Source organism: Oncorhynchus masou, chromosome 6, assembly GCF_036934945.1.
Source record: "Oncorhynchus masou masou isolate Uvic2021 chromosome 6, UVic_Omas_1.1, whole genome shotgun sequence".
In the NCBI taxonomy this organism is placed as follows: domain Eukaryota; kingdom Metazoa; phylum Chordata; class Actinopteri; order Salmoniformes; family Salmonidae; genus Oncorhynchus; species Oncorhynchus masou.
Genome location: NC_088217.1, coordinates 4,277,261 through 4,302,873, shown reverse-complemented (window position 1 = coordinate 4,302,873; position 25,613 = coordinate 4,277,261). Strand labels below are relative to the sequence as shown.

General features: G+C 42.5%; 2 protein-coding genes across 2 annotated transcripts in view; one reads left to right on the top strand and one right to left on the bottom strand.

Annotated features, from left to right (window-relative positions):
* atrip (ATR interacting protein) overlaps window positions 1-21,444 on the bottom strand; it is a 46,431-nt gene extending 24,987 nt beyond the window's left edge. Inside the window, exons 1-7 of the mRNA XM_064967426.1 lie at window positions 20,795-21,444; window positions 13,132-13,208; window positions 12,796-12,966; window positions 10,764-10,882; window positions 3,316-3,491; window positions 2,319-2,399; window positions 70-193 (exon numbers count right to left, since the gene is read on the bottom strand). Coding sequence (XP_064823498.1) covers window positions 70-193; window positions 2,319-2,399; window positions 3,316-3,491; window positions 10,764-10,882; window positions 12,796-12,966; window positions 13,132-13,208; window positions 20,795-21,107 — 1,061 coding nt within the window. The 5' untranslated portion in view covers window positions 21,108-21,444. The remainder of the gene's footprint in view (window positions 1-69; window positions 194-2,318; window positions 2,400-3,315; window positions 3,492-10,763; window positions 10,883-12,795; window positions 12,967-13,131; window positions 13,209-20,794) is intronic.
* A 529-nt stretch (window positions 21,445-21,973) lies between these two features.
* si:dkey-42i9.4 (uncharacterized protein LOC492503 homolog) lies at window positions 21,974-23,735 on the top strand. The gene is made up of 3 exons (XM_064967132.1): window positions 21,974-22,156; window positions 22,336-22,460; window positions 23,089-23,735. Exons 2-3 carry the CDS (start codon window positions 22,343-22,345, stop codon window positions 23,490-23,492), a joined length of 522 nt encoding a protein of 173 aa, XP_064823204.1. The 5' UTR covers window positions 21,974-22,156; window positions 22,336-22,342; the 3' UTR covers window positions 23,493-23,735.
* The last annotated feature ends 1,878 nt before the right edge of the window (window positions 23,736-25,613 follow it).

The window sequence follows — 25,613 nt, the reverse complement described above, 5'->3', positions numbered from 1 at the left end:
GACTCAATGCATCAACCAAAAAAACACAGTGAAATAAAACAGAGTAATGAGGATGATGGGGGGTCTTACGAGCTGAGACAGGTGTTGGTCAGGAGACCAGGTAGTGCGTCAGGGCTGATGCAGAGCAGGTGACCCAGACCCAGACTACTGGGGTCTAAAGGATGCTGTAACAGCAGACTTAACAGCACTGAGCCTTCGCAGAGAACCAGAGAACAGTTAACATGGTGTCCCCACCAACACAGAGAACAGTTAACATGGTGTCCCCACCAACACAGAGAACAGTTAACATGGTGTCCCCACCAACACAGAGAATGATGTAGCGCCCCCCACCAATGATGAAATTTCGGTGTTCCTCAAGGTTCCGTTTTAGGACCACTATTGTTTTCACTATATTTTTTACCTCTTGGGGATGTCATTCGAAAACATAATGACACACAGCTGTACATTTCAATGAAACATGGTGAAGCCCCAAAATTGCCCTCGCTAGAAGCATGTGTTTCAGACATAAGGAAGTGGATGGCTGCAAACGTTCTACTTTTAAACTCGGACAAAACAGAGATGCTTGTTCTAGGTCCCAAGAAACAAAGAGATCTTCTGTTGAATCTGACAATTAATCTTAATGGTTGTACAGTCGTCTCAAATAAAACTGAAGGACCTCGGCGTTACTCTGGACCCTGATCTCTCTTTTGAAGAACATATCAAGACCATTTCAAGGACCGCTTTTTTCCATCTACGGAACATTGCAAAAATCAGAAACTTTCTGTCCATAAATGATGCAGAAAAATGTATCCATGCTTTTGTCACTTCTAGGTTTGGCTACTGCAATGCTCTATTTTCCGGCTACCCGGATAAAGCACTAAATAAACTTCAGTTAGTGCTAAATACGGCTGCAAGAATCCTGACCAGAACCAAAAAAAATTGATCATATTACTCCAGTGCTAGCCTCCCTACACTGGCTGCCTGTCAAAAGCAAGGGCTGATTACAAGGTGTTACTGCTAACCTACAAAGCATTACATGGGCTTGCTCCTACCTATCTCTCTGATTTGGTCCTGCCGTACATACCTACACGTACGCTACGGTCACAAGACGCAGGCCTCATAATTGTCACTAGAACTTCTAAGCAAACAGCTGGAGGCAGGGCTTTCTCCTATAGAGCTCCATTTTTATGGAATGGTCTGCCTATCTATGTGAGACACGCAGACTCGGTCTCAACCTTTAAGTCTTTACTGAAGACTCATCTCTTCAGTGGGTCATATGATTGAGTGTAGTCTGGCCCAGGAGTGGGAAGGTGAACGGAAAGGCTCTGGAGCAACGAACCGCCCTTGCTGTCTCTGCCTGGCCGGTTCCCCTCTTTCCACTGGGATTCTCTGCCTCTAACCCTATTTCAGGGGCTGAGTCACTGACTTACTGGGGCTCTCCCCTGGAGGGGGTGCGTCACCTGAGTGGGTTGATTCACTGATGTGGTCATCCTGTCTGGGTTGGCGCCCCCCCCTTGGGTTGTGCCGTGGCGGAGATCTTTGTGGGCTATACTCAGCCTTGTCTCAGGATGGTAGGTTGGTGGTTGAAGATATCCCTCTAGTGGTGTGGGGGCTGTGCTTTGGTAAAGTGGGTGGGGTTATATCCTTCCTGTTTGGCCCTGTCCAGGGGTGTCCTCGGATGGGGCCACAGTGTCTCCTGACCCCTCCTGTCAGCCTCCAGTATTTATGCTGCAGTAGTTTGTGTGTCGGGGGGCTAGGGTCAGTTTGTTATATCTGGAGTACTTCTCCTGTCCTATTCGGTGTCCTGTGTGAATTTAAGTGTGCTCTCTCTAATTCTCTCTTTCTCTCTTTCTTTCTCTCTCTCAGAGGACCTGAGCCCTAGGACCATGCCCCAGGACTACCTGACATGATGACTCCTTGCTGTCCCCAGTCCACCTGGCCGTGCTGCTGCTCCAGTTTCAACTGTTAGGCCTTATTATTATTCGACCATGCTGGTCATTTATGAACATTTTAACATCTTGGCAATGTTCTGTTATAATCTCCACCCGGTACAGCCAGAAGAGGACTGGCCACCCCTCAAAGCCTGGTTCCTCTCTAGGTTTCTTCCTAGGTTCTGGCCTTTCTAGGGAGTTTTTCCTAGCCACCGTGCTTCTACACCTGCATTGCTTGCTGTTTGGGGTTTTAGGCTGGGTTTCTGTACAGCACTTTGGAGATATCAGCTGATGTACGAAGGGCTATATAAATAAATTTGATTTGATATAGATACTATACTGAGGGTTAGGTAACTAGTAGAACTATATATAGATACTATACTGAGGGTTAGGTAACTAGAAACTCACCTTGATGATGAGAGTGTTGAAATGTGTTAAAAGGGTCTGAGTGAGTCACTTCCTGTCTGCCGCTGGACTGTTGTTTTCCATCTGAACACAAAAACAACATGCCCAGTCAGACGGGCCTAACTAACAGTCAGACGGGCCTAACTAACATTCACACTGGGCCAGTCAGATGGGCCTAACTAACATTCACACTGGGCCAGTCAGACGGGCCTAACTAACATTCACACTGGGCCAGTCAGACGGGCCTAACTAACATTCACACTGGGCCAGTCAGACGGGCCTAACTAACATTCACACTGGGCCAGTCAGACGGGCCTAACTAACATTCACACTGGGCCAGTCAGACGGGCCTAACTAACATTCACACTGGGCCAGTCAGACGGGCCTAACTAACATTCACACTGGGCCAGTCAGACGGGCCTAACTAACATTCACACTGGGCCAGTCAGACGGGCCTAACTAACATTCACACTGGGCCAGTCAGACGGGCCTAACTAACATTCACACTGGGCCAGTCAGACGGGCCTAACTAACATTCACACTGGGCCAGTCAGACGGGCCTAAGTAACATTCACACTGGGCCAGTCAGACGGGCCTAACTAACATTCACACTGGGCCAGTCAGACGGGCCTAACTAACATTCACACTGGGCCAGTCAGACGGGCCTAACTAACATTCACACTGGGCCAGTCAGACGGGCCTAACTAACATTCACACTGGGCCAGTCAGACGGGTCTAACTAACAGTCAGACTGGCCCAGTCAGACGGCCGAGTTAACAGTCACACTGGACCCCCCCCCCCCCCAATGACTACATTTTAATGTAACAGGTAGCCTTGAGACATGGCTTGTCATCATAGCAACGGAGGGGGATACACATTTTCTTAATCACACCAAATAGGAGCTCCAATTATGTTACATCTCTCCGGAACTCAATGGTTTAAAATGGAAGGAGCAGGTGGGAATGTGATAATCCATAGGCGATTAGCCAATCATCCGTACCGTCTCTGAGGTGTACTGGTCCCGGGGTCTTGCCTGGCGTTGACCTAGAGGGCAGCTGGGCACCAAACATCTCCTTGGTGATGAAGGCTGTTCCTCCAGGAATGGCTACACAGTGAGGGCTGCTGCTGGCACCACCGGCACCCTGGAGCAGGGCAGTGGGACCAGACAGACCGGGGCTGGAGACGGGGAGGGAGAATGGGGAAAAGACATCAGACTTACAGCACCTTCAGAAAGTGTCTTCTTCCCCACAGTTTGTAGTGTTACAGTCTGAATTTAAAATGGATTAAATTGAGATGTGTGTGTGTGTAGGCCAGTGACACACAACACACACACACTACCCCATAAGTTCAAAGTGGAATTATGTTTAAGAATGTATCTAAAATGTATTAAAAAAATGAAGAGATGAAAGGCTTTGAGTCAATAAGTATTCAAAGCGTATATACGTTCAGGAGTGAAAACATGCTTAACAAATCACATAATAAGTTGCATGGACTTCCTGTGTGTGAAATTGTGTTTAACATGATTTTTCAATGACTACCTAATTTCTGTACCCAACACATACAATTATGCGTAAGGTCCCTAAGTCAAGCAGTGAATTTCAAACACCAATTCAACCACAAAGACCAGGGAGGTTTTCCAATGCTTCAAAAAGAATGGCACCGATTAGTAAATGGTTAAAAAACACACACAAAAAAAAACACATTGAGTTTCAAACAGGTCAAAATTAGTGCACTATATAGGGAATAGGGTGCAATTTGGGACATAGACCTAAGAGTGTGTTGGATCCGTGAGATGGAGGGAGTGAGAGAGGCCAGGGAAAAGAGGAGAAGAATGGAAGTGAATGTTTACATGAGCCTTCACAAAGTATTCACACCCCTTGACTTTTTCCACATTTTGTTGTGTTGCGGCCTGAATTTAACATTTTATTAAATTAAGATTTTGTGTCACTGGCCTACCCACAATAATGTCAAAGTGGAATCAGAGAGAAGGGCACCTACTGCAGACATTGAATATCCCTTTGAGCGGTGAAGTTATTAATTACACATTGGTGTATCAATACACCCAGTCACTACAAAGATACAGGTGTCCTTCCTAACTCAGTTGCCGGAGAGGAAGAATACAACATATTCCAAAACATGAATCCTGTTTGCAATAAGGCACTAAAGTAATACTGCAAAACATGCAGCAAAGAAATTAACTTTAAGTCCTGAACAAAGCGTTATGTTTAGGGCAAATCCAACACAACACTGAGTACCACTCTTCATCTTTTCAAGCATTATTTTATAGGTATTTGTATTTATTATGGATCCCCATTAGTTCCTGTCAAGGCAGCAGCTACTCTTCCTGGGGGTTATTATGGATCCCCAATAGTTCCTGCCAAGGCAGCAGCTACTCTCTATTGGGTTTATTATGGATCCCCATTAGTTCCTGCCAAGGCAGCAGCTACTCTTCCTGGGGTTTATTATGGATCCCCATTAGTTCCTGCCAAGGCAGCAGCTACTCTTCCTGGGGTTTATTATGGATCCCCATTAGTTCCTGCCAAGGCAGTAGCTACTCTTCCTGGGGTCCAGCAAAATTAAGGCAGTTTATACAATTTAAAAATATTACAATACATTCACAACACATTAAGTGTGTGCCTTCAGGCCACTAATCTTCTACCACATACCTACAATACAAAATCCATGTGTGTGTGTGTGTGTGTGTGTGTATTGCGTATGTTTGTGCCTCTTCACAGTACCCGCTGTTCCATAAGGTGTATTTAAAAAAGTAGGATTCTACTACTTGCATCAGTTATTTGATATGGAATAGAGTTCCATGTCGTCATGGCTCTATGTAGTACTGTGGAATAGAGTTCCATGTAGTCATGGCTCTATGTAGTACTGTGGAACAGAGTTCCATGTCGTCATGGCTCTATGTAGTACTGTGGAACAGAGTTCCATGTAGTCATGGCTCTATGTAGTACTGTGGAATAGAGTTCCATGAAGTCATGGCTCTATGTAGTACTGTGGAATAGAGTTCCATGTAGTCATGGCTCTATGTAGTACTGTGGAACAGAGTTCCATGTAGTCATGGCTCTATGTAGTACTGTGGAATAGAGTTCCATGTTGTCATGGCGCTATGTAGTACTGTGGAATAGAGTTCCATGTAGTCATGGCTCTATGTAGTACTGTGGAATAGAGTTCCATGTAGTCATGGCTCTATGTAGTACTGTGGAACAGAGTTCCATGTAGTCATGGCTGTATGTAGTACTGTGGAATAGAGTTCCATGTAGTCATGGCTCTATGTAGTACTGTGGAATAGAGTTTCATGTCGTCATGGCGCTATGTAGTACTGTGGATAGAGTTCCATGTAGTCATGGCTCTATGTAGTACTGTGCGCCTCCCACAGTCTGTTCTATACTTGGGGAGTCTGAAGAGACCTCTGGTGGCACGTCTTGTGGCGTATGCATGGGTGTCTGAGCTTTGTGTTAGTAGTTCAAACAGACAGCTCGGTTCATTCCACATGTCAACTCCTCTCATGAATGTAAGTAGTGATGAAGTCAATCTCTCCTCCACTTTCAGCCAGGAGAGATTACGTGCATATTATTAATGGTTGCACTGTTGATAGTGCTGTTAAGAAGAGCAGAGCTTTATTATAGACAGACTTCTCCCCATCTTAGCTACTGTTGTATCAATATGTTTTGACCATGACAGTTTACAATCCAGGGTTACTCCAAGCAGTTTAGTCACCTTAATTTCCACATTATTCATTACAATATTTGGGTGAGGTTCAGGGTTTAGTGAATGATTTGTCCCAAATAAAATGCTTTGTTTTTTGGACTAACTTGTTCCTTGCCACCCACTCTGAAACTAACAGCAGCTCTTTGTTAAGTGTTGCAGTCATTTCAGTCGCTGTAGTAGCTGACATGTATAGTGTTGAGTGATCCGCATACATAGACACACGGGTCTTTGGCATGCCGTTAGTAAAGACTGTAAAAAGTAAGGGGCCTAGACAGCTGCCCTGAGGAATTCCTGATTCTACCTGGATTTTGTTAGAGAGGCTTCCGTTAAAGAACACCCTCTGTGTTCTGTTAGACAGGTAACTCTTTATCCACATTATAGCAGGGGGTGTAAAGCCATAACACATTCTAGAACACCCTCTGTGTTCTGTTAGACAGGTAACTCTTTATCCACATTATAGCAGGGGGTGTAAAGCCATAACACATTCTAGAACACCCTCTGTGTTCTGTTAGACAGTTAACTCTTTATCCACAATATAGCAGGGGGTGTAAAGCCATAACACATTCTAGAACACCCTCTGTGTTCTGTTAGACAGGTAACTCTTTATCCACAATATAGCAGGGGGTGTAAAGCCATAACACATTCTAGAACACCCTCTGTGTTCTGTTAGACAGGTAACTCTTTATCCACATTATAGCAGGGGGTGTAAAGCCATAACACATATGTTTTTCCCGCAGCAGACTATGATAAATAATGTCAAAAGCCACGCTGAAGTCTAACAAGACAGCTCCCACAATCTTCTTATCATCAATTTATCTCAGCCAATCATCAGTCATCTGTGTAAGTGCCATGCATGTGAAAGGTCCTTCCCTATCAGCGTGCTGAAAGCCTGTTGTCAATTTGTTTACTGCAAAATAGCATTGTATCTGGTCGAACATTGTTTTTCGCAAAACCGTTTACTAAGGGTTGGTAACAGCCTGATTGGTCAGCTATTTGAGCCAGTAAAGGGGGCTTTACTATTCTTAGGTAGTGGAATGACTTTAGCTTCCCTCCAGGCCTGAGGACACACACTTTCTACTCGTCTTAAATTGAAGATGTGGCAAATAGGAGATGTAATATTGTCCACTATTATCCTCAGTCATTTTCCATCCAGTTGTCAGACCCCGGTGGCTTGTCATTGTTGATAGACAACAGAAATGCACCTCTATCACACTGCATTTTTAAAATTCAAAATGACAATGTTTGTCTTTCATAATTAGATCAGTTATACCTGGATGTGTAGTGTTGGCGTTTGTTGCTGGCATGTCATGTCTAAGTCTGCTCATCTTGCCAATGAAACAAATCATTAAAGTAGTTGGCAATATCAGTGGGTTTTGTGATGAATGAACCATCTGATTCAATGAATGAGGGAGCTGAGTTTGCCTTTTTGCCCAAAATCTATTTTTAAGGCACTCCAAAGATTTTTATTATAATTCTTTATATCATTTATCTTTGTTTCATAGTTTAGTTTCTTTTTATTCAGTTTAGTCACATGATTTATCAATTTGCGGTACGTTTGCCAAATCGGTTGTGCAGCCAGACTTATGCCATTCCCTTTGCCTCATCCCTCTAAAACATACCATTTTTCAATTCCTTACCAATCCATTGGGATTTAATAGTTTTAACAGTCATTTTCTTAATGGGTTTATGCTTATTAGTAACTGGGATAAGCAATTTCATTCATGTGTCAAGTGCAACGTCTGATTGCTCCTCATTACACACCACGGAACAAATATTCTTTACATCAACATAGGAATCACTACAAAACGTATTGTATGACCTTATACACTATATTAGGCCCAGCCTGACCTCTCATACACTATATTAGGCCCAGCCTGACCTCTCATACACTATATTAGGCCCAGCCTGACCTCTCATACACTATATTAGGCCCAGCCTGACCTCTCATACACTATATTAGGCCCAGCCTGACCTCTCATACACTATATTAGGCCCAGCCTGACCTCTCATACACTATATTAGGCCCAGCCTGACCTCTCATACACTATATTAGGCCCAGCCTGACCTCTCATACACTATATTAGGCCCAGCCTTTGGAACGTTGCTTTTCCTAGGTATGGCTACTATATTGATCATTACATCTGATGGGATTTGGATACTGCTTTAAAGCTGCTTCTGCAGCATTAGTAAAGATGTAATCAATACATGTTGATGATTTCATTCCTGTGCTGTTTGTAACTACCTTGGTAGGTTGACTGATAACCTGAACCAGGATGCAGGCCCTGGTTACAGATTCAAGCTTTTTCTTGTGAGGGCAGCTTGATGAAAGCCAGTCAATATTTAAATCACCCAGAAAATGTACCTCTCTGTTGATATCACATTCATTATCAAGCATTTCACACATAATATCCAGATACTGACTGTTAGCACTTGGTGGTCTATAGCAGCTTCCCACCAGAATGGTCTTTAGGTGAGGCTGATGAATCTGTAGCCATATTACTTCAACAGTATTTAACATGAGATCCTCTCTAAGCTTTACAGGAATGTAGTTCTCAATATAGACCACAGCACCGCCCCCATTGGAATTTCTGTATTTTCTGTAGATGTTATAACCATGTCTTGCTACCACCGTATAATGAAAGGTATTATCTAAGTGAGTTTCAGAGATAGTCAGAATATGAATGTCATCTGTTACTAGCAAATTATTGACTTCATGAACCTTGTTTCTTTAAGCTACATATGTTTAACGTGGGCTATTTTTAGCACTTTTCTGGGATGCTTGATTGTTTTCATTACTTTACTGGGAGGCTTAGCAGAAGTAGACATGCTCATGTTAATACAGGGTGAGCTGCACACAGTGGACTTCCTCCTAGGGCACACCGCCTCAGTGCTAACAGTATAACTCTGGTTCATAGACACATGATTACTGCAGACAACAGCTGGGAGTTGATATTGTTATTGATGTTGTTGCAGGGTGAGCTGCACACAGTGGACTTCCTCCTAGGGCACACCGCCTCAGTGCTAACAGTATAACTCTGGTTCATAGACACATGATTACTGCAGACAACAGCTGGGAGTTGATATTGTTATTGATGTTGTTGCAGGGTGAGCTGCTCACAGTGGACTTCCTCCTAGGGCACACCGCCTCAGTGCTAACAGTATAACTCTGGTTCATAGACACATGATTACTGCAGACAACAGCTGGGAGTTGATATTGTTATTGATGTTAGTGCAGGGGGAGTTGAACGTCCTCCTAGGGCACACCGCCTCAGTGCTAACAGTATAACTCTGGTTCATAGACACATGATTACTGCAGACAACAGCTGTGGGATCAGCTGAGGCATTCAGGGCAGATAGAGGGACATACATTAGGTTACTTACATTGTGTCTTCCATCACCCCTGGGATAATGTACATTTGCTGAAGCATTCTGATGACTCAGTGTCACAATGGTAGAGATTAACTGAGCTGGGTTTGGGTCATTGATAAGGCATTGTCTCAACGCAGCCTTATAATGCTGTGTAAGGATCCAGGAACACAAATTATTTGGGTGGATCCCATCCTCCTTAATATATTTGGTATGCTTGTCATCAACAAGGACGAGACAGAATAGAGCTAAGCACAAGAAAAATCCTACAGGAAACCTTTGGTCAGTCTGCTTTCCACCAGACACTGGGAGATGAATTCACCTTTCAGCAGGACAATAACCTAAAACACAAGGACTAATCTAAACAGGAGTTGTTTAACCAAGACAACATTGAATATTCGGGAGGGGCCGAGTTACAGTTTGGACTTACATCGACTAGAAAATCTATGGCAAAGACCTGAAAATGTCAGTCTAGCAACTGTCAACAACCAACTTGACAGAGCTGCGTGCAAGAATAATGTGCAAATATTGTCAAATCCTGCAATCTATCCATTTCCAGCAACCCGAAAGCTAAATATTGCCTTATATAATAACAAATAAAGTCATATGGCGCAGCCAGTCTACAAGGTGGAGCAGTACCTCTCTTACATTCTTTGGCGAGAACCCTGATCCACTTTTGTAAAGTCAGAACATAACAAAATAAAGACAATAGCTAAGCCTCCCCAGGTTGGAAAAGGTCTAATGTCTACCTGAAAATCATTGGTCCGCATAGTTTTCCTGTGTGCTCTCTGGTCCAATCAGCTCATTACATATCATATACAGAAAGACTGGTAGGCCCGAAGAGCAGTTAACCTGTTTCTGGTGACAGGTGTGTGTGTTTGGGCACCTGTTTCTGGGGACAGGTGTGTGTGTTTGGGTACCTGTTTCTGGTGACAGGTGTGTGTGTTTGGGTACCTGTTTCTGGGGACAGGTGTGTGTGTTTGGGTACCTGTTTCTGGGGACAGGTGTGTGTGTTTGGGCACCTGTTTCTGGGGACAGGTGTGTGTGTTTGGGCACCTGTTTCTGGTGACAGGTGTGTGTGTTTGGGCACCTGTTTCTGGTGACAGGTGTGTGTGTTTGGGCACCTGTTTCTGGTGACAGGTGTGTGTGTTTGGGTACCTGTTTCTGGTGACAGGTGTGTGTGTTTGGGTACCTGTTTCTGGGGACAGGTGTGTGTGTTTGGGCACCTGTTTCTGGGGACAGGTGTGTGTGTTTGGGCACCTGTTTCTGGTGACAGGTGTGTGTGTTTGGGCACCTGTTTCTGGGGACAGGTGTGTGTGTTTGGGCACCTGTTTCTGGGGACAGGTGTGTGTGTTTGGGTACCTGTTTCTGGGGACAGGTGAAGCCACTGCTTTCCTTCCCTTCTCTGCGTTCTGTAGTTTAGTCTTCATCTCGTTCATCTCAGCCTCTTTGAAGTGCAGCTCAGACAGCAGGGACTGCACCTGCGGACACATTAGAAGAAACAGATGGACTTTATTGTCCAATTGTACACAGACGTCCAACGGAAACTTGTATTGTGCTTTTTTCCAACCGTAAGACAGGATAGGTTGGAGCGTCAAAATACAATGGGTTAGATGGTCTGTAACGGGTGACACGCACATAGAGGTTGGATAGGTGGGAGCGTCAAAATACAATGGGTTAGATGGTCATCAGAAAACCATTCTAACAGAATACAGCCAGAGACAAACCAATGGGTTAGATGGTCATCAGAAAACCATTCTAACAGAATACAGCCAGAGACAAACCAATGGGTTAGATGGTCATCAGAAAACCATTCTAACAGACTACAGCCAGAGACAAACCAATGGGTTAGATGGTCATCAGAAAACCATCATAGCAGAATACAGACAGAGACAAACCAATGGGTTAGATGGTCATCAGAAAACCATCATAACAGAATACAGCTAGACAAACCAATGGGTTAGATGGTCATCAGAAAACCATCATAGCAGAATACAGACAGAGACAAACCAATGGGTTAGATGGTCATCAGAAAACCATCATAACAGAATACAGCTAGACAAACCAATGGGTTAGATGGTCATCAGAAAACCATCATAACAGAATACAGCTAGACAAACCAATGGGTTAGATGGTCATCAGAAAACCATCATAACAGAATACAGCTAGACAAACCAATGGGTTAGATGGTCATCAGAAAACCATTCTAACAGAATACAGCCAGAGACAAACCAATGGGTTAGATGGTCATCAGAAAACCCAAATGGCGCCCTATTCCCTTTATAGTGCACTACATAGGGCTCTGGTTAATAGTATAATGGGGCGCTATTTCATGTAACCCACAAAGCAGTGGCTCATCACCTTGTGTCAGACATGTAAATAACCATTCAAGTAAAGGATGAGATACCCCTTCACGCGAAACTGACTTCAAGGTGCTGCTAACTGTTTAGCTTCCTCTACTGTAACGGGGGTCAGTGTGATGCTAACTGTTTAGCGTCCTCCACTGTAACGGGGGTCAGTGTGATGCTAACAGTTTAGCTTCCTCCACTGTAACGGGTGTCAGTGTGAGGCTAACAGTTTAGCGTCCTCCACTGTAACGGGGGTCAGTGTGATGCTAACAGTTTAGCTTCCTCCACTGTAACGGTGGTCAGTGTGAGGCTAACTGTTTAGCTTCCTCTACTGTAACGGGGGACAGTGTGATGCTAACAGTTTAGCTTCCTCCACTGTAACGGGGGTCAGTGTGAGGCTAACAGTTTAGCTTCCTCTACTGTAACGGGGGACAGTGTGATGCTAACAGTTTAGCTTCCTCCACTGTAACGGGGTAAGTGTGATGCTAACAGTTTAGCTTCCTCCACTTTAACAGGGGTCAGTGTGATGCTAACAGTTTAGCTTCCTCCACTGTAACAGGGGTCAGTTTGATGCTAACAGTTTAGCTTCCTTCATTGTAACGGGGGTCAGTGTGATGCTAACAGTTTAGCTTCCTCCACTGTAACAGGGGTCAGTGTGATGCTAACAGTTTAGCTTCCTCCATTGTAACGGGGGTCAGTGTGATACAAACAGTTTAGCTTCCTCCATTGTAACGGGTGTCAGTGTGCAGTGGAGTGAGCTTACATTACATACGGTTTGGGTCGGCATAGGGTTGCAAAATTCCTGTAACTATGCAAAAAGAAAGGACCAGGTTATCCAGAAATCCAGGCTGGAGGATTCTGGATGTCCTGTTTATTCCCTCCTGATACCTGATAAATTACAACCAGGATTTCTGGGAAAGTTGAGAAAGTTACTGGAATTTTGCAACTCTAGTTCGGACTTGGCAGGATAGTGTGTAAAGGGTGGTTTCGTAACACATCGGAGTTTGATAGTCGTACAGAATCAAAAACCGACTTGGGACATCTACCTTCTTGGAGAGCTCCTTCTCTTTCTCGCTCTGAGTTTCTCTCTTCTCCCTCTCCAGGAGGAGCTGAGCCTGTCTTTGCGTCTCCTTCTCCTGCTGGGCGACCCTGAGGGAGTCACGCAGCACTCTGATCTCTCCGTTCTTCATCAGGATCTCCTCCTCTACCTCCTTTAGCTGGAGAACAACACCACATCACACCGTCATATTCCACACTGTATTATTTGATTTTGACTTGATATTGAGCTGCTGAGATTTCTTAAAAGTAAACTAGCAATGTGAATATACGTCACGAGACTTTCCAGGATTTGAGTTTCACAACTCGGCATATCAGTTCACTACCTTTTTCTGGAGGTCTGCTTGTTGGGCTTCCAGTTGCTTTAAATGCTCCCCGTCGGTCTTAGACTGATGTCTGTTCCCTGCGAAAACAAAAAGGACAAAATATATTCTGACAGGAATGGAAGAACAAGAGGACAATATATATTCTGTCAGGAATACAAGAACAAGGGGACAATATATATTCTGTCAAGATTGAAAGAACAAGAGGACAATATTTCTTTATTTTGACTATTTTCTATATCGTAGAATAATAGTGAAGACATCAAAACTATGAAATACGAAGGGTCTGAATTCCCGATTATTAAAACAAGACCCAGATAGACTGGGTCTTTATATTGCTGTCAAAAAACCCTGGAGGCCTCGTACACTTCAATGTTGGGATGCAAAAATACTAGCAAAATGCATAGCAGATTTAAAAGGGTTTTACCAGGTATTGTTCATCCTGATCAGACAGGTTTTTCACATGGACAATACATTGGAGATCATATACGACAAACTACTAGAAATAATAGAACATCATGAAACATCTAAGAAGCCAGGCATGGTATTTATAGCGGATTTTGAAAAGGCATTTGATAAAGTAAGACTGGATTTTATTTATAAATGCCTGCTTTTTTTCCATTTCGGTGATTCTCTTATAAAATGGGTAGAAATAATGTATAGCAACCCCAGGTGTAAAATAGTAAATAACGGCTACTTAGAGAGTTTTGAATTGTCAAGAGGAGTTAAACAAGGGTGTCCGCTGTCACCATACCTATTCGTTATGGCCATCGAAATGCTAGCTAAATCATATCAAATAACATTAGAGGATTATAAATTCAAGGCTTAAAAACAAAGGTGTCCATGTATGCCGATGACTCAAGTTTTATATTTAATCTGCTAGCTAGATCCCTGCAATGTCTCATTAAAGATCTAGATAACTTTTCAGTACTCTCTGGACTAAAACCTAATTATGAAAAGTGTTCAATAATACGTATTGGATCTTTAAAAAATACAACTTTTACATTACCCTGCAGTTTACCTATAGAATTGGCTGATGATGAAGTAGACATACTTGGTATTCATATCACAAAATATATAAATAAGCTCTCCACATTGAATTTCAATAGAAAAGTTGTAAAAATAGACAAGATCCGTGTAACCATGGAGAGGTAAATACCTGTCTATTTACGGAAAAATTTCCCTGATTAACTCCTTAGTGAGTTTAGTCACTTACTCCAGATAATTTGTTTTTTTAATCATGAGAAAAAAATATTTAACTTTATCTGGAATCCTAAACCAGACAAAATAAAAAGCATGCCTATCTATATGATGAATATGAATTGGGTGGGTTAAGATTAGTAAATATAAAAGCACTAAACCTCTCTCTAAAAGCTTCACTTATTCAAAAGTTTTACTTGAACCCTAAATGGTTCTCAAGTAGATTACTAAGAAAAGCTCATTGATTGTTTAAAAATGGCCTTTTTGCCTTTGTGCAGATTGCCATGTCTCATTTTCGATTAATTGAAAATATACTCTTTTTCAAACAAGCATTGCAGAGCTGGCTACAATTTCAATTTCATCCCCTGAAAAGATAGAACAAATATTATGGCTGAACTCAAACATGCTGGTTGATAAAATACCTGTATTTATGGGAAAGATGTTTGAAAAGGGTATTTTGTTTTTAAATTATATTGTAAATTGGAATGGTAGAGTTATGTCCTTCATGGAGTTATCAGAATTGTACGGGAAGGTCTGCTCAATCCAAGATTACATCCAATTTTTTACAGCATTACCCCAAAAATGGAGGAGGCGGGAGGCAGCGGGAGGAGGTAGGGAACTGGTCTGTCTGCCCAATATAAAGGATCAAAACTGGAGGAGGCGGGTGGCAGTGGGAGGAGGTAGAGAACTGGTCTGTCTGCCCAATATAAAAATATCGAAACTGGCGGAGGAATAAAAATAGCATAAATAGAAAAGTATCTGAGTTTCAGTTGAAGACCAGGATGTTGACAACTGTGCCATACAGATTGCAAAATAAGAGATTTCCGATGTACAGGGTGTATGAGTTGATATAAAACAATGCAAGATTTAAGACCTCGTACTTTTCAGCTAAAATTATTATAGAGAATTCTTGGCAGCAACAAAATGTTGAATATTTGGGGCACAATATCATCGAAGCTCTGCAGATTTTGTTGTGAGGATACAGAATCAATAGAGCATTTATTCTGGTATTGTCCTCAGGTAGCCTGTTTCTGGTCTCAGGTTCAGGAATGGCTGAAAATGCAAAACATTGATCTAAAATTGACCCTAGAAATAGTACTGTTAGGAGATCTGGAGAGACCGGGTCAGTTAATTACTAATATACTAATACTCTTAGTTAAAGTATTTATCTTCAACTCGCAATCTGTGGATTCTATTCGATTAGATAGATTGAAATTGTACGTTAAACTTCACAGCATAGTTGAAAGATATATGTCGCGTAGAAATCCGAAGAGTGTGGCCAGCAGATGGGTGGGTTGGACAGAGGGAAGCTGAGGGTTGGGATGTGGAATGGGAGTAGAGTTGCTGGGCGGGAGATAGAATGTTGTTTCGGGTTCACATTCTTTCGGCCTGGTGGGAGATCTGTCAACGTGCCCTTGAGCAGGGCATTGACTCTGGATGCTAAATACCAAAACTTTGGCAGCCATACATACCATTCTAAAATACCTTTATTCTACCTGTAAAATGTATGGGAAGATAATTTAAATTAATTAGATCTGCGTTCATATTGTTGAGTAATGGAATAAGATTATATATAAAAAATCTTATTCCATTACTCAACAATTTGAATAATCTTCCCATAAATCTTACAGGTAGAATAAAGGTCTTTATAATGGCATGGCTGCCAAAGTTTTGGTATTTATTTTAGGTAATACCACCGAAGACATTCTTTAAAAAAAGTATACTTTATTGAATATCCGAAACATACAATATACATGCAGTGAAGCCGCAACTACACCACACCAGTCATCCAACAGACCCATTCAGAGTGACACACAGAAGCATCCAGAGTCAATGCCCTGCTCATGAAATAACATACGGAATCATGTAGTAACCCCAAAAATATTTATTTTAGATTCTTCAAAGTAGCCACCCTTTGCCTTGTTGACAGCTTTAAACACTCTTGGCTTTCATTCAACCAGCTTCATCTGGAATGTTTTTCCAACAGTCTTGAAGGAGTTCCCACATGCTGAGCACTTGTTGGCTGCTTTTCCTTGTGGTCCGACTCATCCCAAACCATCTCAATTTGGTTGAGGTCGGGTGATTGTGGAGGCCAGGTCATCTGATGCAGCACTCCATCACTCTCCTTCTTGTTCAAATAGCCCTTACACTGCCTGGAGGTGTGTTGGTCATAGTCCCACTAAGTGCCAACAAGATGGGATGGCTTATCGCTGCTGAATGTTGTGGTAGGCATACTGCTAAAGTGTGCCTTGAATTCTAAATAAATCAGACAGTGTCACCAGCAAAGCACCCCCACACCATCATACCTCCTCCTCCATGCTTCACAGTGGGAACCACACATGCGGAGATCATCTGTTCACTCACACTGTATCACAAAGACAAGGCGGTTGGAACCAAAAATCTCCAATTTGGACTCATCAGAAGTAAGGACAAATTTCCACCGGACTAATGTCCATTGCTCGTGTTTCTTGGCCCAAACAAGTATCTTCTTCTTATTGGTGTCTTTAGTAGTGGTTTCTTTGCAGCAATTCGACCATGAAGGCCTGATTCCCACAGTCTCCTCTGAACAGTTGATGTTTAGATGCGTCTGTTACTTGAACTCTGTGAAGTGCTTATTTTGGGCTGCATTCTGAGGTGCAGTTAATTGCCAAATTCTGAGGCTGGTAACTAATGAACTTACCCTCTGCAGCAGAGGTAACTCTGGGTCTTCCTTTCCTGTGGCGGTCCTCATGAGAGCCAGTTTCATCGTTGTGACCTTCACGTCTTAAAGGAAAGATGGATCTGCCGTTTCTATTTTGCTTATTTGAGTTGTTCTTGCCATAATATGGACTTGGTCTTTTACCAAATAGGGTTATGTTCTGTATACCAACCCTACCTTGTCACAACACAATGATTGGCTCCACAAATTAACTTTCAACAAGGCACACCTGTTGATTGAAGAAATGCATTCCAGGTGACTACCTCATGTCGGTTACTTGAACTCTAATATGGACTTGGTATTTTATCAAACAGGGCTATCTTCTGTATATGATTGGCTCAAACACTATAAGAAGGAAAGAAATTCCACAAACAAACTTTTAAGAAGGCACACCGAGGATTGCAAAGGGTTGGGAAACTTTCCGGAAAGTTTCAATGGGAAATTATGCCTGGGAACTTTGCTTAAATTCATCAAAAGAAAGTTAGCTTATAACAGTGAACCTTTTTTTGTGGGATACACTTAAGGCAATTATAGGTCTTGTGGCATATTTTGTTTAAACTATCCTCAATTCAATGGAATTGCAACCGTCTGCATGCATAGTGCATTCTTCCATCACTGTTCCTAGGCCATCATTGAAAATAAGAATTTGTTCTTAACTGACTTGCCTGGTTAAATAAAGGTAAAATAAAAAATAAAATATGTACAGCTGATTATCAAGATCTGGCACACTAATGAGATGCTAATGAGTCCACACTACTACACTGTCTGAGCCAAGGGCTACATGCTTTTTGGTAAGTTTTGATTACAATACTGGGTGGGGTGAATATATTTTATATGCCATACATGATTTTTTGTTAACTAGTAAATAGTAGCCTACAGCAAAGTGTGTTTAAATAATGTCTAACTTGTTAACAATTTCTGCGAGTTAGTTTTTGCTACCATGTGGGTTTTTAGCTTGCTTGAGCCTGCTAACCGAGGAGTGTTAATTCACCTGTTTCCATACATGTTTCATTTTAAAACATTTATCTTACAAAGGAGTTGTTTAATCTAACCGCTTAACTATTTATCTGTACATGGAATTGTATTTGTGTTTTCTTTACAGGAAAATGCCATGGGCACTATCTGATGTGTGGAGACATTTCACTGCAGCTAATATAGAAGGAAAAGCTGTGTACATTTGCAAATACTGTGCCAAATCATATGTGAAGAATGCAATAAAGATGCTGAATCATCTGGCCAAGTGCATAAAGTTCCCTCAACGCTCACAATAAGCGACCTCTGACAAAAGTCCCTCTACTTATATTCAAGGTGAAAATGATGAATCAGACACCTTATCGATAGCAACAGCTCATGGTCCTCCTGGAATCAGAAGATTTTTGGACTCAATGGAAGAATGTAGTCAGAGAAATGCTGATGAATGTCTTGCTCGAGCTGCGTATGCAACTGGTTCACCTCTGGTGTTCACAGGCAATGTGTATTGGAAGAGATTTCTGAATGTTCTTCGCTCAGCATGCATCCCTCCAACCAGACATGCTTTATCTACTAATTTGGTCTCGGTCTCTACATTGCAGATGAGCTGAAGGCAGTCATCAATGACCTTGGGCCACAGAAGGTATTTGCACTGGTGACAGACAATGCTGTGAACATGAAGGCTGCTTGGTCTCAAGTGGAGGAGTCCTACCATCACATCACACCCATTGGCTGTGCTGCTCATGCATTGAATCTGTTCCTCAAGGTCATCATGGCACTGAAAACATTGGATACACTCTACAAGAGAGTCAAGGAAATGGTTAGGTATGTGAAGGGTCATCAAGTTGTAGCAGCAATCTACCTCACCAAGCAAAGTGAGAAGAATAAGAGCACCACATTGAAGCTGCCCAGCAACACCCGTTGGGGTGGTGTTATCATGTTTGACAGTCTCCTGGAGGGGAAGGAGTCTTTCCAAGAAATGGCCATATCACAGACTGCCGATATGGGCAGCCCCATCAAGAGGATCCTCCTGGATGATGTATTTTGGGAGAGAGTGGTAAGCAGCCTGAAACTCCTGAAACCTATAGCAGTAGCCATTTGGACGGATTGAGGGAGACAATGCCATCCTGTCTGATGTTCAGACTCTGCTTGCAGATGTAAGAGAAGAAATCCGAACTGCCCTGCCCACTTCACTGTTGCTCTAAGCAGAGGAAACTGCAGTTCTGAAATACATCAGAAAGCGTGAAGACTTCTACCTGAAGCCCAAACACACCGTAGCGTACATTTTGGACCCCAAGTATGCCGGCAAGAGCATCCTGTCTGGTGCAGAGATCAACAAGACCTATGGCGTCATCACTACCGTGTCTCGCCACCTTGGCCTGGATGAGGGCGAGGTTCTTGGCAGTCTGGCGAAGTACACTTCCAAGCAAGGGCTTTGGGATGGAGATGCAATATGGCAGTCGTGCCAACATATCTCATCAGCCACCTGGTGGAAGGGACTTAGTGGATCTGAGGCTCTTTCCCCTGTTGCCTTCATCATCCTCCAAATCCCACCAACATCAGCCGCCTCAGAGCGCAACTGGTCTTTGTTTGGGAACACACACACCAAAACACGCAACACGCTGACCAATACAAGGGTTGAAAAATTGGTGGCCATCCGGGCAAATATGAGTCTTTTTGAACCTGGCAATGAGCCATACTCAACAAGGTTGGAAAGTGACAGTGAAAATGAGGCCTCAGAGTCTGATGTTCAAGAGGTGGACATTGAGGAGGTCCAGGGAGAAGACATGGAAGACTGAGAGGAAGACAACCAAAGATTTAGTTTCTAGACTATAATTTTACAGATGTATGTTGAAAACATTAATGGGAGAAGCGATGGATCATTGGGGAACCTTCGAAATTCCCTTTTGTTGTTCAGTGAAATCATCCCATGTTTAGAGTCAACTCATTTAATTAAAGTTCAATTCGTAACTAAATTGTTTTAAAATGTTCTATTGGAAGGATTTAATGATTTGATAATATGTCAACTTATGATGAGATAAAAAGGTTTCTCTCTCCACATGATAACATGTCAACTTATGATGAGGTAAAAGGTTTCTCTCCACGTGATAATATGTCAACTTATGATGAGGTAAAAGGTTTCTCTCCACGTGATAATATGTCAACTTATGATGAGGTAAAAAGGTTTCTCTCTCCACGTGATACTATGTCAACTTATGATGAGGTAAAAGGTTTCTCTCTCCACGTGATGATATGTCAGCTTATGATGAGGTAAAAAGGTTTCCCTCTCCACGTGATATGGTAAATAACTCCAATGCAAAAAACATTACATTTCAATTGTATTAATATTAATTTGCATATATTTACGTTAATTCCCATATAGTCCCGGTAATTCTCACAAAAAGTTTCTACCTTTGAATATTCCCCAAAATGTTGCAACCCTAGGCACATCATGAAGGCGGTTGAGAGAATGCCAAGAGTGTGCAAAGCTGTCATCAAGGCAAAGGGTGGCTACTTTAAATATCTATTTTGATTTGTTTAACACCATTTCGGTTACTACATGATTCCATATGTGTTATTTCATAGTTTTGATGTCTTTACTATTATTCTACAATGTAGAAAATGTAAAATAAATAAATATGGGAATGCCTTGAATGTGTAGGTTTTTCTAAATCTTTTGACCGGTAACGTTAGTGTATATTCTGTCAGGAATGGAAGAACAAGAGGCCAATATATATTCTGTCAGGCATAGTTAAGTGCTTCAGGCCACAGACAGTACATTTATTTCAGAAGTCTTACCGAAAGTGTCTTTACATGGTAACTCGGGGATCTCTCTGCCTCTCATGGAGTTACTCCTAGCCAGACCAGAGGGTTGTTGTCTGCTCCCCGAATACGGCTTCAACGACTCCCCTGGTCGAGGACCAATGGGTCCCATCCCCGTCCCTTTGGAGCTTGGCCCTGGTCCTGCTAGATCTCCGTTGACGGCCTGAGATGCTATAATATCAATCTCTTCCAGATCATCCTGGGTAAAATCATCGTCACCTCCGAAGGGGTCGTTACATGGAGCCGCAGGGCTCACCACCTTGAGGCGCTTGCGGGGTGGGTACGCCATGTTACCGGGCCAGGGGTCCGACTACTTTTTTTGCCACTAAAATTACTAGAAAACGTGCAGCTTGGATAGCCAAGTAGAAACTTTTTAGCTAGCTAGCGAACTTTGGCAAGCTAACTTGCGCCAGTCAATGTGGGTCAGGAAACTCAACCATTCAACCTGAACCTCTCCGGTATTGCAGTTCAAAGCAAGCCTCTGGCTAGTTATTTGTCGCACGTCTCACAATTTAGAAGGCATTCCTAAAAAATAAAATACAAAGTTCACAAAAAATAACTGCAGGCGAACTCAGTTAGCAAGCTATCAAACCATCTTTCAAACGTTTTACAGAATGAGCTAATCACAACGCTGCTTATTCACGACCTCAACATAAACAGCGATCCTATTGGTCTAGAAAGCGCTCCGTGATAAAAACTGTATGGATCGCCAAAAGGGACAAAAATAACAACGCCGAGTTTTGCCATCTCTCTATCTTTCTCTCGTTCTTATCTTATCCTTCTTTCTCGGAGCAGACAAAAAATCTCCACACAAAAAAGGGACAGAGACAGACTTTTTAAAAATTGATTCCCAATAGATTGTTTACGCAACATTTCATCTCAGTGAATTAATTAAATCCATGACACATTGTGTCAGTAGTACATATCAGATCATAAAATAAAGACATTGTAATACTTCGCCCATATGTTTATTTTTTTTGATGGATATTTGCGGTGATATCATTCTGGCATAATTATGTGTAAACATTTAGTGAACAAAGTTCAACGACATTCTCTCCACTTACACAAAAAGGAGAGTGAAATCTGTATGACGTCATAGGTGATGTGTGACAGGATTGGTTGCCTGGGGTTTTGTGGGTACTCCAGAATGTTTACCAGCTGAGCAGAAAAAAGAAGCAGTGTTGTGAGCGCCAAAGATTACACTGAAATACGTTGTTTTTTCTCCTCCCCTTCACCACACGTAATCTACATTTTCCCCCTTTTCAAAATCTCCTAGTCATATTTGCAAGGAGAAGAAGCGATACAGTAACTTTTTTTTCCTTCCTGATTGTAGACCAGGTTTGTTTTATTTTTCTTTTCGTGTCATTTATGTTAATAATTGCAACAAAGAGAGATGGTGTCGGGTCGTTATAACATTGTTATTACCTAGGTTGTTATTTTCGATACAATCTTGGTATAAATGTAATTGTAGTTTGATTGTGAACTAATGTTATCCGTTTGTTTACTCTATGAGACAGATATAAAATGAAAACTGAGGTATCCACAGCAGCGAATTTCATCTCCAGATTACTGAAAACAACTGGACTGCTATCCGAGGAGCAACTTCAGCATTTCAGCTATTCCCTCGAGAAATCTCTGGGAGGTAAAATGAATGGGGAATATGACTGTTCATGCATAGGGTAGCCTATAAAAATCACCAGACAAGTATGCATTCCATCACACGGGTCAGTAACATTTTTTTTTTTTTTTTTAAGCAGATCAAGTAGAAGTTTAGGGCTACAGGCTATGAATGAACATTAGACTGTCACTTAGCTAGCTACCTATAGGACAGAAAACATAGACACCAGGATAGGACATAATAATCATTGTGTGGATTGTTTTGTTTTGTAATTGCTGCTGATATTCTTGCTATTAAAATCTTCAATGGTGATTGATGTCTGAGTAGCAGAAGTCTCTCTCTCTCTCTCTCTCAAACACACACACACAATGACAAAACATGAAGGACAGAGAGCAAAAATGGCTGTTTTGACTGCCCAATCCTTTTCTACATCACACGGCAGAGTAGCCTAGTTGGACTAGTAACCAGAAGGTTGCAAGTTCAAACCCCCGAGCTGACAAGGTACAAATCTGTCGTCCTGCCTCTGAACAGGCAGTTAACCCACTGTTCCTAGGCCGTCATTGAAAATAATAACTTGTTCTTAACTGATTTGCCTAGTAAAATAAAGGTAAAAAAAAAAATCCTGACATGACTTTGTTGTTTATTTTTGCAGAGCACTACAAACACCACTGGTTCCCTAACGCTCCCTGCCGGGGCTCAGCTTATAGATGCATCAGAATCAACGAGAACCACAAGATGGACCCAGTCATTGGTGAAGCCGCCGGCACCATCGGACTGACCAGAGAACAGCTCTTCACCCTTCTGCCCAGTGAGCTAACCATGTGGGTGGATCCATACGAGGTGTCATATCGGATAGGAGAGGACGGCTCCATCTGCGTTCTCTATGAATCCGAGCCATCGGCATCGTCAACACAGCCTGAAACAGCCTCTATCCAGAGCCAAGGGGACAGCAACAACAGAGCCAGTTCAGGCAGCTGCAAAGGTGAACTGAGAGTGGGGATGGGGAGGTCCAAAATGCCCAAGTCCTTCACCACGATAAGGATTTCCAGCAGCTAAATGTTTACCTGCCCCATCCACCTGGACACTTGGACATAGGTCAGACACACATATTGGTTAGAATAATAGTTCATTTCTTTCTTTTTTAATATTAAAATATGTTTAGTACTCTGATTATCATCTTGTTCACCTTTATGGATACTACACTACTATTTTGAGATTATTGACAGAAAATTAATTTTAGTGTATGTGTCTTGATGTTGCTAATTTATATACGGTATATTAAAACACACAGCATTTGAATGCAATGTCATAAGGCTAATGATTTCATCAAACGTATGATTGGATTATGTCTGCATCCCAAATGGTCAACTGTGTGACATTGAAAAGGGAGGGTCGGGGGAGGCACAGAAAGCAATGTTTCAAAATATAAACCATAAAGATGAAAAAAACATAGTTTGATATATTGATAATACAGGACACAGGAAATGCCTTTATGTCATTGGTTCCCAACCAGGGGTACTAGGACGATCCACAGAGGGTACTTGAGAAGATTAATGAGACCACAGTTACTAGTTAAAATGTACATGAGGGGGTACATCAGGAGTACTCCGGGCAGAGCCAAATTCAGTTGGTGGAACCGTAACAGACAACATCAGTTGGTGGAACCGTAACAGACAACTTCAGTTGGTGGAACCGTAACAGCCAACATCAGTTGGTGGAACCGTAACAGCCAACTTCAGTTGGTGGAACCGTAACAGCCAACATCAGTTGGTGGAACCGTAACAGCCAACTTCAGTTGGTGGAACCGTAACAGCCAACTTCAGTTGGTGGAACCGTAACAGCCAACTTCAGTTGGTGGAACCGTAACAGCCAACTTCAGTTGGTGGAACCGTAACAGCCAACATCAGTTGGTGGAACCGTAACAGCCAACATCAGTTGGTGGAACCGTAACAGACAACTTCAGTTGGTGGAACCGTAACAGCCAACTTCAGTTGGTGGAACCGTAACAGCCAACTTCAGTTGGTGGAACCGTAACAGCCAACTTCAGTTGGTGGAACCGTAATCGAAAAAGGTTACCTACTGCCTTATGTTACGTTGATATTTTACATATTTAGAACTTTCAAGTGAGGTAAAACATCTAAAAGGTTGTTTTGAAATATATTTTAATAAAGCTAGAAAAAAATGTTATTCCACAGTCTAACGTAAAGAACTAGAATAAGTAAATAAAGTAAATCACTATAAAGTGAAATCTAAATAAGAACACAAAGTCATGAGATCTCCATTTCGCAGTAGAACAGTCATAGGATGCCACCTTTCCAACAAGTCAGTTCATCAAATTTCTGTCCTGCTAGAGCTGGCTCGGTCAACTATAAGTGCTGTTATTGTGAAATGGAAATGTCTATGAGTAACCATGGCTCAGCCGCAAAGTGGTAGGCTCCACAAGCTCACAGAACAGGACTGCCAAGTGCTGAAGCGCGAAGAGCGTCAAAATGATCTGTCCTTGGTTGCAACACTCACTACCAAGTTCCAAACTGCCTCCGGAAGCAAAGTCAGCACAAGAACTGTTCGGCGCGAGCTTGAGCACCAGCCTAAGATCCCCAAGCGTATCGGCTGGAGTGGTGTAAAGCTCGCCAGCATTAGACTCTGGAGCAGTGGAAACATGTTCTCTGGAGTGATGAATCACACTTCACCATCTGGCAGTCCAACGGACTCATCTGGGTTTGGCGGATGCCAGGAGATCGCTATCTGCACGAATGCATAGTGCCAACTGTAAAGTTTGGTGGAGAAGGAATAACGGTCTGGGGCTTTTATTCATGGTTCAGGCCCCTTAGTTCCAGTGAAGGGAAATCTTAGCTCTACAGCACACAATGACATTCTAGACGATTCTGTGCTTCGGTCACATAGCCTATAACAAAAAGGGAGACAGAGATCAAGTAATAAATATATTTAGTAACTATATAACCTTGACAATGGTGTGTGTAGTCAGTAGTGTAAGTGAGTGGTTGCGTGCATAGATGGTGATAATGAGGTGTGTTGAGAGGTGCCAAAACAATCAAGCCACAAAATGCCACAACCAACAACAGTGTGTCTGCATGGAGAGTCTCCTCACAGAATGGGGGAAGGGTGTATTTATCCCCGGGACACACCCCCACGCCTAGGTGTGTCCCATTTGGCTGA